The 17,474-nt window shown below is 44.9% G+C and overlaps 12 protein-coding genes across 12 annotated transcripts; 8 read left to right on the forward strand and 4 right to left on the reverse strand.

Annotated features, from left to right (window-relative positions):
* Positions 1-48: 48 nt before the first annotated feature.
* Positions 49-339, forward strand: EHEL_101730 (uncharacterized protein; the record flags this gene model as incomplete). Its single annotated transcript, XM_003888197.1, has 1 exon — positions 49-339. The coding sequence occupies one exon, from the start codon at positions 49-51 to the stop codon at positions 337-339; it is 291 nt and encodes a 96-aa protein (XP_003888246.1).
* An 87-nt stretch (positions 340-426) lies between these two features.
* Positions 427-2,322, forward strand: EHEL_101740 (dynamin-like vacuolar protein-sorting protein; the record flags this gene model as incomplete). The annotated part of the gene is made up of 1 exon (XM_003888198.2): positions 427-2,322. One exon carries the CDS (start codon positions 427-429, stop codon positions 2,320-2,322), a length of 1,896 nt encoding a protein of 631 aa, XP_003888247.2.
* A 32-nt stretch (positions 2,323-2,354) lies between these two features.
* EHEL_101750 (uncharacterized protein) lies at positions 2,355-3,140 on the reverse strand (the record flags this gene model as incomplete). The annotated part of the gene is made up of 1 exon (XM_003888199.1): positions 2,355-3,140. One exon carries the CDS (start codon positions 3,138-3,140, stop codon positions 2,355-2,357), a length of 786 nt encoding a protein of 261 aa, XP_003888248.1.
* Positions 3,141-3,187: 47 nt separating this feature from the next.
* On the forward strand, positions 3,188-4,399 carry EHEL_101760 (hydroxymethylglutaryl-coenzyme A reductase; the record flags this gene model as incomplete). The annotated part of the gene is made up of 1 exon (XM_003888200.1): positions 3,188-4,399. The coding sequence occupies one exon, from the start codon at positions 3,188-3,190 to the stop codon at positions 4,397-4,399; it is 1,212 nt and encodes a 403-aa protein (XP_003888249.1).
* Positions 4,400-4,495: 96 nt separating this feature from the next.
* On the forward strand, positions 4,496-5,326 carry EHEL_101770 (uncharacterized protein; the record flags this gene model as incomplete). The annotated part of the gene is made up of 1 exon (XM_003888201.1): positions 4,496-5,326. One exon carries the CDS (start codon positions 4,496-4,498, stop codon positions 5,324-5,326), a length of 831 nt encoding a protein of 276 aa, XP_003888250.1.
* Positions 5,327-5,418: 92 nt separating this feature from the next.
* On the reverse strand, positions 5,419-8,484 carry EHEL_101780 (cellular morphogenesis/cytokinesis regulation protein; the record flags this gene model as incomplete). The annotated part of the gene is made up of 1 exon (XM_003888202.1): positions 5,419-8,484. The coding sequence occupies one exon, from the start codon at positions 8,482-8,484 to the stop codon at positions 5,419-5,421; it is 3,066 nt and encodes a 1,021-aa protein (XP_003888251.1).
* Positions 8,485-8,564: 80 nt separating this feature from the next.
* EHEL_101790 (Spc97/Spc98-like spindle pole body protein) lies at positions 8,565-10,400 on the forward strand (the record flags this gene model as incomplete). Its single annotated transcript, XM_003888203.1, has 1 exon — positions 8,565-10,400. The coding sequence occupies one exon, from the start codon at positions 8,565-8,567 to the stop codon at positions 10,398-10,400; it is 1,836 nt and encodes a 611-aa protein (XP_003888252.1).
* A 27-nt stretch (positions 10,401-10,427) lies between these two features.
* EHEL_101800 (cyclophilin-type peptidylprolyl cis-trans isomerase) lies at positions 10,428-11,024 on the reverse strand (the record flags this gene model as incomplete). The annotated part of the gene is made up of 1 exon (XM_003888204.1): positions 10,428-11,024. One exon carries the CDS (start codon positions 11,022-11,024, stop codon positions 10,428-10,430), a length of 597 nt encoding a protein of 198 aa, XP_003888253.1.
* Positions 11,025-11,080: 56 nt separating this feature from the next.
* On the forward strand, positions 11,081-12,538 carry EHEL_101810 (leucyl aminopeptidase; the record flags this gene model as incomplete). Its single annotated transcript, XM_003888205.1, has 1 exon — positions 11,081-12,538. The coding sequence occupies one exon, from the start codon at positions 11,081-11,083 to the stop codon at positions 12,536-12,538; it is 1,458 nt and encodes a 485-aa protein (XP_003888254.1).
* A 40-nt stretch (positions 12,539-12,578) lies between these two features.
* EHEL_101820 (uncharacterized protein) lies at positions 12,579-13,859 on the reverse strand (the record flags this gene model as incomplete). Its single annotated transcript, XM_003888206.1, has 1 exon — positions 12,579-13,859. The coding sequence occupies one exon, from the start codon at positions 13,857-13,859 to the stop codon at positions 12,579-12,581; it is 1,281 nt and encodes a 426-aa protein (XP_003888255.1).
* Positions 13,860-13,914: 55 nt separating this feature from the next.
* Positions 13,915-15,654, forward strand: EHEL_101830 (glycyl-tRNA synthetase; the record flags this gene model as incomplete). Its single annotated transcript, XM_003888207.1, has 1 exon — positions 13,915-15,654. The coding sequence occupies one exon, from the start codon at positions 13,915-13,917 to the stop codon at positions 15,652-15,654; it is 1,740 nt and encodes a 579-aa protein (XP_003888256.1).
* Positions 15,655-15,706: 52 nt separating this feature from the next.
* Positions 15,707-16,726, forward strand: EHEL_101840 (uncharacterized protein; the record flags this gene model as incomplete). The annotated part of the gene is made up of 1 exon (XM_003888208.1): positions 15,707-16,726. The coding sequence occupies one exon, from the start codon at positions 15,707-15,709 to the stop codon at positions 16,724-16,726; it is 1,020 nt and encodes a 339-aa protein (XP_003888257.1).
* Between the last annotated feature and the right edge of the window lie 748 nt (positions 16,727-17,474).

The following is a 17,474-nucleotide window of genomic DNA, read 5'->3' on the forward strand; positions in this document are numbered from 1 at the left end:
TGGCATCTGGTAAGTATAAATACGGCCATTCACTCCCTTTGACAGACAATGAAGAAAGACTTTGCAAAGCATTTGATGTACCTATATAGCACGGCACTCAAAACGATTGAGATTCCATCCGTGCATAAGAGAAAGATGAGGAAGATGAAAACAATATCAAACAAATATCAAGTAAGGCTGTCCAGAGAAATAAAAAGAACAGCCTGCCCTGGCTGCAGCACCATTCTGATTCCTGGACTCAACTGTACATCAAGGGTTGCCAGAAAGGAAAGAGGGCTATGCCTCGAGACCCTGTGCAACTGCGGGCACGAAAAGGTTTTTGTTGCCCAGGGAAGATAACGAGCCCGGGTGTGTTTTGTAATGCATCAGTTATGAAACATAGGCGTGTTTCACAACTTGGATATAAAGTGTTGCATCTATATTGGCATGGCAGTCATGGATCTACTTATAGAAAAGATAAACGACCTCCAGGACATATGCATAGAGAATGGTATATCGAATAAAATCGAGCTTCCGCAGATAGTAGTTGTTGGCAGCCAGAGCTCTGGGAAAAGCAGTGTGCTTGAAAACATAATAGGTAGGGATATACTGCCAAGAGGCACGGGGATTGTCACCCGGAGACCCCTAATCCTACAGCTTATCCACAGCAAGACTGAAGACTATGCGGTTTTCAACCATCTTCAGGAGAAGAGATACACCGACTTTGAGGAGGTGAAGAAAGAGATTGTAAGGGAGACAAACCGGGTCTTAAAGTCGAAGAACGACGTCTCGCCCCAGCCCATTATACTCAAGTATTACTCTTCCAAGGTCCTGACGCTCACACTGGTTGATCTCCCTGGGCTGGTAAGAGTCCCAACCAACGACCAGCCCAAGGACATATGCACGAAAATAACGGAGATGTGCAGGAAGTATGTGTCGAATAAGAACGCCCTGATTCTTGCGGTTTCCTCTGCTAACACAGACATATCAAACTCTGATGCTCTGCAGCTTGCCAGAGAGGTTGACCATAACTACGAAAGAACGATTGGCGTTCTTACCAAGGTGGATCTTATGGACTCTGGGACAGATGTTGTGGACATTCTAGCAGGAAGGATCATATGCCTAAGGCTGGGCTTTGTTCCTGTTGTGAACAGAAGCCAGCAGGACATCGAGAAGAACAAAGGCATACAGCAGGCACTGAAAGACGAGGAGCTGTTTTTCTCGACCCACGAGTCCTACAAAAGAAACAGGGCGTATTGTGGGACAGCATACCTGATATCAAAGCTCCACAACATTCTTCATGAGCACATAAGGCAGTGCTTACCTGAGCTCCAAGAAAGGATCAACAGCGGAATGATCGATGCACAGAATAATCTCAGGGACCTTGGAAATGTATGCCTGAGCCCAAAGGAAAATGTAATGAGAATCATCAACGGCGTTTCGAAGAGGTTCAGTGATATTCTGTCGGGGAACATTGAGTCGAAGGGAAACGAGCTGATGGGAGGAGCAAGATTAAACTATGCATTCAACCACCACTTCTCGAAGTTTATAAACAGGCTTGGGGCCCTGGACAGCATTCACGACGAGCAAATAAGAGCGCTGCTGTACAACTCCAGTGGGTCATCATCTGTTCTTCTGTTTGGCCATGCAGCATTTGAAAAGCTAGCAAGGATCTCTGTTGAGTCTTTCAAGCCTCACAGCCTGAAGCTTGTAAGCATAGTGTTTTCTGAGCTGGTCAGAATGATCAAGCACATTGTGGATGGATCTACCATAAACAGGTATCCTGTGCTTGGAGAGAAGGTCATAAGCAGTGCGATTAGAATGCTTAAAGAACGGTGTGATGCAACGCATAGGCTAGTTGAATCGTTTATTGACTGGAATACAGGGTACATCAGCACCAAGCATCCTGACTTCATAAAGTGGAGCGAAATGCTGTCGAAGGAGCTAGAGGACTCCACGGCGGAAAGGAAAGCAGAAAGAATAGACTTCTACAAGGGGATGGAGACCAAAGCCACTCTTGACTCCATCCCCAATACATTGAGGATTCGCGACGGGCTTTCAGAACAGGAGGCCATAGAAATAAGCATGATTAAGTCTATGGTTGAATCCTATTTTGAAATAACTAAGAAAATAGTTGTTGACCAGGTCCCAAAGGCAATAATGTGTGAACTTGTCAAGAAAGCCGAGAATTCTCTTCAGGAAACACTGTTTCTGGAGATATATAACAGGGATGATATAGACACCATAGCCTCTGAGTCTGAGGAGGTAAGGATGGAAAGAGGCAGGATAGAGTCCATGCTGAAAGCCCTGAAGCAGGCTTATGACATAATATGTTCTTTATGAATAAGATTAAATATCCCAAGATACTAACTTGTTTACTCGAACTGAAGCACAAACATGTCTTTCTTGTAGTAATCTGGGTCTATGCGTATGTTGTGCATAACGTCATGCAGCGGGATCGATCTTATGGATGAGGCAGTTCCCTCGTGTGCAATCTTTATGTTTATGACATGAAGATGCAGCCTGAGGTATGTCGGTCTATAGTGAAAGAACATAAAAGTGTAGCTTGGATCCAAAGAGAACATAGATGTTAAGATGCTGGATGCTTCTTCCTGTGCCTTGATTAGAAGGTCGTAGCTGCCTATGTCTCTGACCGTCCTGAGATTGGAATCTTTGAATATCACTAGAAGATGAAGAGAGTCTATGTCATGGCAGTTCCATTTATAGTCGGGAATAATCATTATTTCTTCGTCTTCGTATAAGATTTTTTCGTTTGTGTCTCTTTTGTCTTGCATGATGATGTTATCCATCCAGTTAGCACTTATGTGCCTATGGTTATTCACAAAGTCCAGGTATTCCTCATAGGTTTCTCGGACATAAACAAGCTTTGAAGAGTACTTCTTGATATGCTCCTCGGTTGCCGGATATACAACCCTGAAATGGATATGAGTGGGACTCAAGACTCTGTACGAGTGATATACATCGTTTGATTGGGTGTTCTCCATCGGAAGGGACAGGAGATGGGCCAAGGCATCCCCTGGGAATGATTGCTTTGGGAATACAAGTATTGCCTTCTGATTTTGAATTCTGCCTATGTACAGATTTCCTTCTGAGTTGAAGAGACTCTGATCTAGGATGAACTCCTTAAGTATATTCTCCATTCAGGGCCTAAATTTTTACATGTGATGTGAGGTCCCTGGCAGGAAAGATGGATATCAATAAAGAGGCAAATGAGCGAGCAGGGGAGTTGAGGAAGAAGATAGAGGAAGTCACTGGCATTAGGATTGAGGGGGTGGGGCGTGAAGAAGATTATTCTGGTGTCATCAATAGATGCTGCGAGAATCTTATTGGATACAAAAAGGTACCTTTGGGTGTTTCGAACAGAGGAGTTCTGATAAATAACAAGGAGTTCTTTATCCCGATAGCTACAACCGAGGGCGCGCTAGTTGCGTCAATGAGCCGGGGCATCAAGCTTATAAATGCCTGCGGGGGTGTTGAGGGATATGCAGAGAATGTCGGGATTACAAGAGGATTCATCATGAGATTTAGGACTTTTAAAGAAGCAATGGAGTTCTACCAGTGGATAAAAATGGATGAGTCTGTTGCAAATCTCAAAAGAGTAGGCAACGAAGGAAGTAAACACCTAAGGATTAGCAAGATAGAGTCCAAGCATGTTGTTGGAGAAGATGTGTATGTAAAGGTGTATGGATATTCCGGAGATGCCATGGGAATGAATATGATAACAAAGGCATGTGTTCAAATATCCAATGAGATAATGCGAATGTTTCCGAACACCTCTCTGGTGTCCATAAGCTCGAATACATGCACTGACAAAAAATGGTCTGGAGAAAATTACTGCAATGGAAGGGGGAGGAGGATATTCATGAATATTAAGATAGACGATAGGAACTGTAGGGAGATACTTGGCGTCGGGATAGATGAGATTCTTGATGTGTATCATGCGAAGGTTGTTGTTGGGGGGTCTCTCGTCCTGGGGGGATTTAATTGCCAGGCAGCTAACTACGTAGCAGGAATGTTTTTAGCCTTAGGGCAAGATCTTGGACAAGTTGTTGAAAGCAGCAACTGTATACTGAGCATGAAGAAGTCTGCGGCGGATATTCTGAGTGTATCCCTGTTTATGCCCTCTGTCACAGTGGGGATTATTGGGGGTGGCACGCATCTGGAACCGTCAAAGAGCTTTCTAAGGCAGTTTAGTAAGGGAAGTGATGAGTATATAATAACGAACAAAGATGAAGACAAGTCATCTGGACCTGGATACCTGGGGCTAGCCGTTGGGGCAGCAGTGCTTGGAGGGGAGTTGTCTCTTCTAGGTTCTCTGGCGAATAACACCCTAATGGAAAGCCACGAAAGATTGAACAGAGGAGGCTGTCCAAGCAGCGGGACAGACAAACGGCATTGAAGTCCCAATGGCCAATAGTTTATTTTGATCTCCTTTTGATCTATCAATGATTTTTCTTGTATCAAAAGAATAAAAATAAAGACCCATCATATTCGGATGTCAATTAGGCTGACGATAAGATATAGAACAGATTCTATAGAAGCAAGTGTCATGATGACGGATACTCTAGAATCTCTAAAGTTAAGGATTCAGGAAATCACAGGCGTGCCTGTCGACTCTCAGGTGCTTTTGTTCAATGATAGGGTCCTTAGTGATAATAACAAGGAACTGAAAGAACTAGGAATAGAAAGCGACTGCACTCTACATTTGAAGAAGAAGATGGAGGTGAAGAGAGAGGGGAAGAAGCCGGACTTTACGGCCTCGATGATGAAGAACCCTCTAGTTAAGAATTTTCTAAAAAATCCTGATGCCATGAAGAGTATTGTTGAGATGTTTCCCGGACTCAAGGAGGAGATGAATAACAACCCCGACCTCAGGATGATGATGAACAGCTCAAATTTGCAGGATGAGCTGGAGATGTTTTCCATGAATCCCGAATACATGAACACCCAGCTTAAGAACCTAGACATAACGATGTCCAAGCTGGAAAACATCCCCGGAGGACTTAATATGATAAGCAGTATGATCAAAGATGTTCAGGATCCCCTGTCCTCGGCACTGAAGGAAGGAATGGGGAGGGGATACAAGGTGAGGGAAGGAAGGAAAATAGACAAACCCATTAACGAAGCGATTCCAGGCAATAGCAGCCGCAGAGAGAGCCAGCTACTCAAGTATAAAGATAAGTTAGCAGAGCTCAAGCAGATTGGATTCAACGATACTAGGCGGAACTTCATGGCACTCATGGCATGCAATGGGGACTTGGAGGGGTCCATAATGTATTTACAAGAGCTCGACAGGAAGTCGTCGCCTACACAGAGGGCAAAATAAAAAATAAAGCGCTTGGTCTCCTTCACCTCAAAGTACCTTTGCTTCCAGTAAATAGAGATAGTCTTCGGAATTGTTTTTAATAGCAAGGCGTACTATATTTCGCTTCCGATATACTTAGAATTTACGAGATCAATGAATCTACATACGCTGAAAGAGCATATTCCTGCTATATCACAAATGTTGTTTCCATTTTTTCTCAGCTTAAGAAGGTCATCAAACCTAAATGAGACTGGATGAGAAACCAGAATGTTTTGGACATAAACCTCTACGCTAAAAAGGAGAGGGGCCTCAGAAAGGAATAGGAAGAATATTTCAGAGATGTCAGGAGAATCGTACACCTGGACCAGCACGCCCATACTCATAAGCTTCTCTGCACTGTACTTGTGCGTCCCGTATTTAGAATCCCTGGCAATATCATCAATACCACTGAACCCAAACAGGGACCTCTTCTTAATCGCCAGCTTTGCAACGAAGGAATTAAGATAGCTTTGGTACAACTCTATCTTTCCAGATAGGTAATCATCTCTGTAGCATAGATTGTCGTAGCTGATCTCATTTATCCTGAGCTCCTTGCTTCTTTCCTCTGACATGAATCTCAAGATGACTATGTCTTGGGCTAACATAAACAGAAGTTCCGAGTAAAGGTTATGCCTGCTAGTGACGTTTTTGTCCTCCAAGAAGTTCAGGTCGTCAATGATGGACTCCTTCAGTTGGTCGATGGACTCATACTGCGATGGAGGAGAAGCTATCGATGACTCGTCCTCCTCGTTCTTGCTGCAAAAGCTGTGCCTCTTCATTTCGAGATAGGAGGACCTTTCTTCTTCGTCAGATTCCCTTAAGAGCATCTCCACCAGATTCCTTCCCTTGCACACCGATATAGCATATATAAGCTTCTTCTTCAGCCCCCTTACAAAGTTGTCCAACGCTATCTTTTCCGGGTCCTGAGAGCATATCCATTCAGGGCCGAAGAAAGTGAACGAGAGAGTCTTGTTATGGTCATCCGGGAACAGAGGCAAAGACTCAAGAATCTCGCACATCTCCGGGCCTAGCAGCCTCGCATTGCTTAGAAGAAGCGTGATCAATTGGTTGGCAGTGCTACTGGGAAGGTGCACTGTAGCTCGCTTGAGCTTCCCCAGCTCGTTCATTGACTCAAACTGGAAATAGTGGTCAAGACTAGAGACATCCGTGAGCCTGGAAAGGATTGCCTGGTACCTTTCGCGGCATCTTCTAAAGAAGGAATAGAGAGGCGAATAGAATTTGAGCTCAAAGCTCTTTCTCTCCCCATTGGAGAAGGATGGTCCGCCTATTCCGTCATTCTTCTCTTCCTCATCATTATCAGACTCATCAAAGCTTGTTGCCCGGTCTGCTATGTGCTCCAAAACCTTTGATATTATAAAGCATTTGTTTCTGAGGGACTTGCTGACCTCAAACGATTCAATAAATGCATCAGGAGCCAAGATGAAGGGCATCACAAATTCGGTGTAAAACATCCCTGCTCCATAAAGCTTGAGGAAGTACCTGAGTATGTATGGAATGGACTCGACACTCGACTCTAAAAGATCCAAGGCAGACGAAATCACCCCACGCATGACCATAAGCCTTGTTTGAACCGCCTCTCTAACTCTTTCATTTTCCAGTGCCTTATCTGCAGATGCACTTTGGTTGAACAGCATCTTGTAGATAAGGACAGGATTGGCATCTACTTCAATGTTCTCTAGGTTCTTCACAACATGAAGAATCTTGTCTCTTAGGCTGAAGCTCCCCTGGGACACTCTGAAATAGTTAACCATAAGCTTATGGCAAACAGACCCTGATGCCAGGGTGTGATGGATGGGTGACTCAATCTCTTTAAACAGCTCAAGGGAGAAGAAGGTGCTTGAATGAATTCCTAGAGACATGTCAATAGGAACGAGCTTCCTCACATCTAGTCCGTTGTCAAGAAGCTCCCTTCTGAATATCTCGAGCACAAGATTTATGAACATATACTCCTCCTTCTTGGAACAAACATTCGAGAAAATGGGAATAACAATAGATACAATGAGACTGTCCGGGTCATTGACACTCCTAAGCAGCTCAGAAAGATACTTGGGATTGTTTTGCAGGAACAGCAGCACCCTTTCGAAGTCCCGAGTATCTTCGTCTTCTGGAATCGGGTTCTTGATTGTTATGTTCCCAATTTCCATTCTGTTTTGAACTATCAGTCTAATCCTCGTCTCGATGTCCTTTATCTGCGCCTCCTTCGCATAAATGCTATCAAACTTCCTTGATATTTTGTGATGAAGGTTCTCAATAAGCTTTTCCTTAACCATTTCAGATGAGTTGCTGAAGAAAATAAACACAAACCTCCTGATAGAAAACAAGGATACATCCTTCCTGTAGTATATGTCGTCAAAACACTTCTTGTACAGAAACGTCCTCAAAGTCAACTTGAGGATGTCAAAGGATTCATCACAAACACTCACATCCTCAGACAAGAAGCTTCCCTCCTTATCAAGCGGCTCGGCCGTGCTTTCTTGGTCCAAGACCTCCTTCTTCGCTTCATTCTCTTCGGAGTCTACCGCCTCCATGGCCATCTTTTCCTTCAGCACATCGCCAATGTTATCAAACTTAGGCATGTGTAACTTCTCAACCTGTACATCGGCTCTTGCCATGTCGTCATGCGAAAAAACCTTTCCTTTAGCACTTTTGATGTTCCCAGAAATTCCCTTCGAACTCAAAAGATGTGCCAGTGCGTGAACACAGTATATGACTTTTACAAAGTTCTTCTTCTCATACAAATCAATCACCTCGAAATGGAAATATTCAGGCAAACCTATTTTCATTACTCCATCTAAGAAATAGTTGATGTTATCCGTATGCCTATATTGCAAAGTGGAATCAACAAAGACATTCTTAACAGAGCTGGGTGCAAATATCCTGCATATGTCAGTGAGAATCACACCCTTCCTCATTTCTTCTTCAAATTCCTCAAATGATTCAGGTACACTACTAAACTCCCCCAGCCAGGACTTTGCCTCTTCCAGCCTGCACAGGTATTCATAGGCCCGGGTGTTCCTCCTCTCCTTGTCCATGTCTTCGGATGACACATGGACATCAGTACCTAGCCTCTGATGAACATTGATACTGTTTCTTTTGAGCTCTTCCTTCCTGCTTTCCATGGGTGAAAAAAAACACCAGAATTTATTAAGAAATTCCTGAAAGTATTAAATCTTAGAAGTTAAAACATTGCCCCTTTTAGATGCGAGAGTTGCTCCAAAACTTTATCCATGCCTTCTTCAGAAACCAAAGCAGATCTCCTTCCCCACTGTTTCTAGAGAGTGCTTCAAGGTATCTAAGGCCATCCAGGTTTGCCGGCATAGGAGATGACGAGATAGAGAATGCAATCAAGGCCAAATCATATAAGGCATATTTGGCATATAGAAGAATGAAGAAAAACAGCATTACAAAAATGCTTTGCTATGTTCTGGCAGAGGTAGCCGACTCTACTCCCTCTATAATGGACGAGCTTAACAGAAATGTGAAAAGAGGCGCCCTGGGAATCGAGGTTTCCTATTTCACAGAATCAAGTCTTGCCTTTATAAAAGAAAATGCAGGCACGCATATATACTCAATCGTGTTCCAGATATATCAAAATGCATGCATATACAAGAAGCTTAAATCAGAAACATTCTTTTCTTCAAAGGCGCATTCGCACTTCTACGAAATCGTGAGAGAAGAGCTTCAAAGATACGAAAAGTCTGTCATCGAGCAAGATGAGGAACTTCTTTCGTTTTACACCGGTATGTATTCCATGTATATACGAATTCAGATAGTTCATCAGTTAAATGAGTGCTTTAGAGATAATCCCAAGAAGCCCTTTGAGTTTCTTAGATTCAACTTTATTTCCAACCATCCATTCTACAGAAGGGTTTTGGAATCAAGCTGCTTGCACATCAACACCTGTCTCAGAGAGTTCTTGTTCACAGGATGCTTTAGAGACGAAACATGCGAGTTTTTTATATCCAGAAAGGCATCCATAGACCCCTGGGAAGAATTCAGTATCGACTTTGGACTTGTTCCTTACTTTATCAATAACAGGGTCGCTCAGAAAATATTATACATAGGAAAGTGCTCGTCCCTCTTGGGAGGATACAGTGCTGAAAAAATGGTCGGATTGGATAATCTCCTTCAAGTTCAAGTATCCACCGAGGATCAAGGCAAGGTCGTTCAGAGCCATAGCCTCCTTGATGAAGAGGAAGAAAGCAGTGACAAGCATATCGACATCCTGAATCCAGATCTTGAGGAGAGTATAGACATAATGCTCTATAAGATCAATAAGAAGGTAGATCGTGTTTTTCTTAGAAACCCTAGCATATCTAGCCAGATAGGCGGAATCAAAAACACTTTTTTGTTTGGTAGATGCGACTTCATTGAAACGCTTTTTCTCTATCTAAAAGACAGCAAGGATCTCAGTAGAAAAAGCTTCAGCTATATTCTGGACCTAGCCATTAGAAACACCTATGGGGGTGTTGATGAATTTACCTCTAAGCTGGGGGTATACATCGTGGACGATGAAAACAAGTATGAAAATTTCGCACTGTTCTGTCAAGTAGACTATCCTGCAAGCATAATAGTCACAAAGGAAAGCATCCTTAAGCTTGTAACAATATTTCAGTTTCTTTGGAAGCTGAAGAGAGTTGAGCATCTTCTTCTAAGAGTTTCAAAGATGGAAATGCAAAAGAAGCTCAAGATAAAGGTTATTTCCTACAAAACCTTACTTTATAAAATAAGCTATTTTGTTTTTGAGGAGGTGATAGCAAGAAAATGGAAGTTCTTCTCTGCAGTTGATGAAATGCCTCTGGACGGGCTGAGACTAGGAATAGAAAGGGCTTTAGACGAGGTTATAGGTATATGCCAAATCGGAGGGTGTATCGAGGCTCTGCTTGATTCAATGAAGAACTCATTAATGGATGTAGGAACAGGATCATCTTTGTTTAAGGATTCCAGGATCCAAGGAAAACTATCGGAGCTAATAGAAACATCTAGAGATAATTTTATTGGGACGTCGTTATATGACCTCCACAGATATGCTTAGAGTTGCTGCATAGGTCTATGGGCTATGCTAAAGATACTCCTTTTCGTCTTCCTCCACTATTCCAGACCTCACTATTCTCACAGGAGCCACAGGCTTGGTGTGGCTGATGTCCACCCTTTGTATGGACTCTATCAGGGGAATGCATTCCTGACTAACGTTTCCAAACACAACATGCCTGCGGTCGAGGTGGGGCTGCGGGCCGAATGTGATGAAGAACTGGGACCCGTTGGTGTTTGGCCCGCGGTTGGCCATCGACAGCTTCCCGATGCTGCTGTGGGTCCTTATGAATTCCTCATCCTCAAACAGCTTTCCATCGTATATTGAAATGGAGCCTGTGCCGTCTCCGTTGACGATGTCGCCGCCCTGCATCATGAACCCCGGGATGATTCTGTGGAACTCGCTGTTTTCGTACTTGTAGAGCTCGCCATTGATCTGTGTTCCCCTTACAAGCTCATAGAAATTCCTGGCTGTTCTGGGTGCCTCGTCCCAATAGAGCTCGAAGGTGACTCTTCCGGACCTTTTCTCGCCATTGACGACGTATTCCAGGTCGAGGTATGGCGTTCCTGCCTCGAATGCACTTATTGCAGCAGCAAGTAATAATAATAAAGTGCTACGACCTTTCATAATGGGCATATTAAGAACCTTAAATTTTCAGCAAATTTTTGCCGGCACCCATGGAAATGGGATTGATTAACTATGAAAAGCTTATGGTTATGTCAGGGGCAGATCCTGACTCGACGAAGGTCAGGATTGTGCTCTGCAGCAACACCGAGGAGGGTGTCAGCATAGTAGCGGACGAGAAAAGCTCTGCACACGAGGAGTTCCTTAGCAGCCTGGGGGCGAAAGGGAACTTGGGGGAGAGCCATGTGCTTCCGGAGGGGAATGGCCGGATAACTGTGTTTGTAGGCATAGGGAAGGTAGACGAGAATATACTGATTGCCAAGAACAATGCAAGGAAGGCTGGTGCATCTGGGTACAAGGCTGTGTCGCAATTCAGGAATATAGAGGTGTCTCTAGGGTCTGAGTTTATGGCAAGAGAGGTTGTGTCTGGGATAATACTGGCGTCCTACAAGTACCAGTTCCTGAACAAGGAAGGGGAGGAGCCCAAGAAGATAGTAATAAACTCTGACCTTGAGATGGCCAGGAAGGCAACGATTGTAGGGAATGCACAGAACTTTGCCAGGTTCCTGGGAGACACGCCGGCGAATCTTATGAACCCAACGCTGTTTACGGAGTATGCCACGAAGTACCTTGACGGCAAGAGGAATGTGACTGTTGATGTGTTTGACAGGGAGTTCATGAAGAGTAAGTCGATGAACCTTCTTCTGAGTGTTTCGCAGGGGTCGACGCAGGAGCCGAAGCTTTTTGTTGCTAAGTACAGAGGAAAGGGCGGAGAGGGCGTGGACCTTGCGCTTGTTGGAAAGGGTGTTTGCTTTGACTCTGGCGGAATATCATTGAAGCCGTCTGGACGAATGTGCCGCATGAAGGGGGACATGCTTGGGGGAGCCTCTGTTCTGAGTGCCTTCGGGGTTATAGCTGACATGGGTGTAAAAATGAATGTAGATCTTGTTATTCCACTGGTAGAGAACCTTCCAAGCGGCACTGCAACGAAGCCTGGAGATGTCTATGTAGGGATGAACGGGAAAAGCGTGGAGATCGACAACACCGACGCGGAGGGAAGGCTCATTCTTGCCGATGCACTTGTGTATGCACAGGAGAGCAAGCCGACCTACATATTTGATGTTGCAACGCTGACGGGGGCCATGTCTGTTGCCCTTGGAGATGCATTCATAGGGTACTTCACTGCGGACGACAATCTTTCGGAAATAATCTACCGGAGCGGGATTGATTCCAACGATCCCACATGGAGAATGCCCCTGTCCCAGTTGTATTTGCCGGCAATGAAGTCGGATGTTGCAGACCTGAAGAACACAGGTGCAGGGAGATACGGTGGGTCTTCAAGCGCAGCCATTTTCCTGAACGAATTTATTAACAAGGAGTCCAAGTGGGTTCACTTTGACATTGCAGGTGTGATGGAAAGCAACAACAACAAGGGTGTGTATGGAGAAGGAATGACGGGATGTTCTGTCCCGGTGCTGGTTGAAACGATCGAGAGGTTATCTGGGATAACTAATTAAACATGATGAACTCGTAATGGTGCCTAGCTTTGAGGGTGTTTCACTGGAGTGAGTCAGCAACCATGTCGCTGATTATCTTCTCTATGTCTTTCATTGCATTACTCAGATATTTCTTCTTATACTCGCTTCTCTTCCTGAAGAAATGCTCCATCAAGTACGAGAAATCGTACTTCGCGAACTTGAGGCTTCGGCTGATGAGCTCGAGTACGGAGTCTGTGTACTTTGCATCGTATCCCTTGCTGAATATCCGGGACCCGAGGATCTCGATGCACCTAACGAGCTGCCTCTCTATGAGAAGAACCACGCCGCCCCTCCTGATGCTTCCTATCTTCTTCATATCCTCTATAAGGCTGTCCTGCTCTTCTAGAAACTCGTTGAAGTACTTGAAGACATCCTCGACAAAGCTTCGGAGAGGCTGGATTTTGTTGATCTTCTCAAGGCCCTTTCTGAGCCTCTCCTCAAGAAACGGGAAGACGTGCGCCGATATTCCCTCCTTAGACTTTGAGGCAACAGAAAGATACCTCGTGATCTCTTCCTTGCTGTGGAATACGATTCTGGGGGAGAGGGGCGATCCGTCGGCTTCAATGCACTCGTATTGCTCTGTAAAGACAAGGTAGTCTATTAGGTCCTTGTCAACCTCGGGCTTGGGAGAGCTGTCTGAAGCCTTCTTCTCGTAGCTATATGTCAGCTCCTGGTAGACCCTGAGTATGTACTCCACGCTCTCCTTGTCTTTCTCAAACGTGTAGACGCTCGGGCTCACCCTTACCTCGAGCATGCAGTCCTTAACCTGGATCTGGGCAATGCTGTAGCTGTAGGCATTCAAAAGTCTGTACTTCTTGACTCCCTTCTGGACAGTGCCAATCAGAAGAATGTCGTTTGTAAGGACAAGGATGCACTCCCAGCCGCTCTTCTCCTTGAGGATGTCGAAGTGAACCAGGTATCTTTCCTCGGTTGCAAAGACTGCAGCCTCGTCGTCGAAGTTGTTGAGTATCTGCCTGAACTTTTCCACAAGCTCCCTGTCAACAAAAACTTCCTCCTCGGTACCCCTGTCCATGTTGGACCTGACCAGCTCCTTGGACAGGTCGACCATGGCAGTGACCATTCTGTACGACTCTTCGTAGACATCAAGAATGGCAAGTAGGGAGTCGCTGTTGAGAAGAAACGTCTTGAGCAGCTCCGTGTCTATTTCGTGCTCTATCTTTGAGACATTGTGCCTTTCGTTTTCCAGTATGGATCCTTCGTACTTCTGGAAGGCATTGTTCAGGTAAGACTCGAGGTTGAAGGAGTTGAACTTCGATATTTTGCTTGCCAGATCTGGCATGAGGGCCTGGGTGGCAATATTAACTATTTGTTTGGATAAAGATTTGCTGTCCCTTATGAAAAAGTTTGATCAACAGCAAATTGAGCAAATTCTCAGGAAGAGGTTTTTTATTGCACAGTCTGCTCATATATACGGGGGAGTTTCTGGGCTGTACGACCTGGGGCCTCCTGGATTGGGCATAAAGACAAACATCTTAACGCTGTGGAGAAGACACTTTGTGCTTGAGGAGGACATGCTTGAGGTGGAGACGACGACGATGCTGCCCTACGATGTCCTGAAGGCGAGCGGGCATGTGGACAAGTTCTGTGACATCCTGGTTTTTGACGAGGAGACTGGAGACTGCTTCAGGGCGGACCATCTGGTTTCTGATGCGCTGGAAAAGATGGCGCCGACGGAGGAGACGATGAAGGATCTCCAGAGGGTTGATTGTATGGGGTGCGAAGAAATCGACGGCGTTATATCGAAGTACAACATCAAGAGCACACTGGGAAACAGGCTTAGCAAGTCGCAACAGTTCAATCTGATGTTTGGGACGCAGATAGGATATAAGGGCGGGCAGACGATGTTCTTAAGGCCGGAGACTGCGCAGGGGCAATTTCTGAACTTCAAGAAACTCTACGAGTACAACAACGGCAAGCTTCCTTTTGCATCTGCATCGATAGGAAAGGCATACAGGAATGAGATAAGCCCGAGGTCTGGGCTTATCAGGGTCAGGGAGTTTGACCAGGCGGAGATTGAGCACTTTGTCCTTGCGTCTGAAAAGGGCCATCCGAAGTTTGCTGCAGTCAAGGAGATCAGGCTGAAGCTTGTGCGTGAGGATGGGGCTGAGGAGATTACTTTAGGAGAGGCTGTTGGGAGAGGAATTATATGCAACGAGACGATTGGATATTACATTGGAAGGACGGCGCTGTTCTTGATTGAGCTGGGGATTGATAAGGAGCTACTGAGGTTTCGGCAGCACAAGAAGGAAGAGATGGCACACTATGCCAAGGATTGCTGGGATGCGGAGATATACACATCCTATGGATGGATTGAGTGTGTAGGGATAGCAGACAGGTCGTGCTATGATCTGAGGTGCCATGAGGAGGCATCGAAGGTTGACCTGAGGTGTAAGAAGGAGCTTTCTGAACCAAAGGAGGTTGAGGAATGGGTTTTGAAGGTGGACAAGAAGGAATGGGGAGGAAGGCTTAGAGACAGGTTTTCTGAGCTGATGGAGATGGTCAATGGATTTTCGCAGGAGTATATTGAAAAGAACATGTCGACCTCTGATGAGAACAGAAACTACTTAGAGGTGAGGTTTTCTGGGCATGCAATTAGGTTTGAGTGTTCGAAGGTGAAGAGAAAGGTGTTTGTTGAGAACTTGATTCCCGATGTGATTGAGCCATCTTTTGGGGTTGGGAGGATTCTCTATGCCTTACTTGAGCACTCGTTCTACTTGAGAGAGGATTCAAGGCCTGTGTTCAAGTTCAGGCCGATGGTTGCACCGATTCAATGTGCAATAGGATATCTTATGTATCTCAGCGAGTTTGACGAGCACATTGGGAAGATAAAAAGGTTTCTGACAGATAATGGATTGGTTGTCCATGTGAACGAGCGCTCGTGCAGCATTGGGAGGAAGTATGCGTCGTGCGATGAGCTTGGGATTCCGTTCTTTATAACGTTTGACCCCGACTTTCTTAAGGATAGCATGGTGACGATAAGGGAAAGAGACTCTATGCAGCAGATAAGGGTTGATGTGGAGAAGTGTGCCTCCATTGTCCTAGAGTATGTTAGAGGACTGAGAAAGTGGAATTAAATGACTTCCTTGACTCCTTCTAATTTGATATTTCGAAAATGCAGCCCTTTTGATGAGGGCCAAAAGAAGGATTGTAGTCCTGGTACTTGTCCTTTCGGCACTTTTTATATTTTCTGCAGCAGTTATAATCAATAAGAAAAGCTTGAGGAAGGATGCCCGAGGCTGTCGTGGCACGGCCCTGTTGAGCAAGGATGTTGGGAAGGCATGTGGCATGGGTCTGGACGGAAGGGCAGCAAGAGAAGGCGAGAGTTCTTTTTCTGACCCGGAAAGCGTGCCAAAGGAAGATGGGGCTACATGCAGGATATACAACAGTTTTATGCTGGTTGTTGGGGAGGAAAACGGAGGGACAGAAAAAGAGGATTCTTGCAGTCCTCCTTGTGACACAGAGGCCATTGAAAACAAGCTATTCAAGCGTTCTCCAAGGCTGATTTCGTTTGAGGTTAAGGATAGGGATTCCATGGGGGAGTATCTGTTTGGGCTATTGAGGAAGACGATTGACGGTATATGCAGTTATTCATCTTCTGGGGGGAAAGAGCAGGGGATGCCCGAGATTACTTCATCTCACATAGGGCTTATTAATCATTATATGGGATATCTTAGGAAACTCATCTACAAGCTTGGGGTGATGTACTCTGACGACTTTGAATTAGAGAGTATTTATACACCGTATTCTGATGCGATTGACTGCTTTACAGGAATCAAGCTTACAAGATACCATACTGCAGGTGCCCTTACGAAAAACGAGGGCCGGTACATGTCGTACATAGAACGGTTTGTAGACAAGGAGGCAGAAGATATTCCAATAAGGGTAGAGGGAGGGCGGTCTTGCTTGAACATGAAGGACCACATAATGTATGTTTTGCTTCATTACATTTGCCTCTTTTCTTTGAAGTCGCAAGACACCATAGATATGCTTTACACGAAGCTGAGCATGGAGAAGGTGGGCAAATCCAATGTCGATCCATTGAAGGTGGTGAACAAGTATAGATATAAAGACATATTAGAGAGCGTAAGGCCGATCCATTTTGTAAATGCGGATGGATACATAGTAAAGCCCTTGATAAAGAGATAGGGTACTTACTCTGAAGTCAAATTTGCTACTTTCGCTAGCTAAGATACTGTGGGCAGGGAAGATCTTCTTGAAATGATTTTGGCAAGGCAGTTGTGGCGAAGGCAGCAGACAATGCCTGCCCTGCTACCTCGAAGCTCCATATGTAATAAAGAACAATAATGTTAAAATATCAATAAAAACGCCGTCTTTGGACCAATGCAGCAGTCCTTAGTGAAAGCATGCTGGATGGGGAAGGTCTCTTTCTTGGTAGGAGTCAACGAAGATAGGAGGTGTAATGGAATGAATAGGCAGATTATGCTGTCCATGATATCTACAGCGTGTTGTGTCTTATTCCTCCATTGTGTAGGCAACGGTTTGTGTGATTATGGGAGCCTTTACCAATACCCAAAATGGGATTCCTAAAGAGTTGTAGGGATGATAGGTGATTTATGTGGAAATGGAGGAAGCCCAATTATAAGGAACTGATTAATGGAGGATTTTAGGTGATAGGGAATGATGTACAGGAAAAGGAGATGAGTGTATTAAGCACCGAGGAAAGAGGAGGGGATGAGATGGGATGTGTTCTGCCTGGTAGCTCTTGTTTATAGGGCATTTTGCACATCTTTGAGGCAAGAAAAAGAAAGTGACGAAATAAAAAGAAGCATTATGGTAGTGCTTCCGCTAGCATTTTTAGGAAACACTATGGCTTTGCAACCAACGATAAGTCTTAGAAACTTGAAGACTGTACTGTCGAAAGATGCTTACTCTG

Source organism: Encephalitozoon hellem, chromosome X (genome assembly GCF_000277815.2).
Source record: "Encephalitozoon hellem ATCC 50504 chromosome X, complete sequence".
Lineage (NCBI taxonomy): Eukaryota > Fungi > Microsporidia > Unikaryonidae > Encephalitozoon > Encephalitozoon hellem.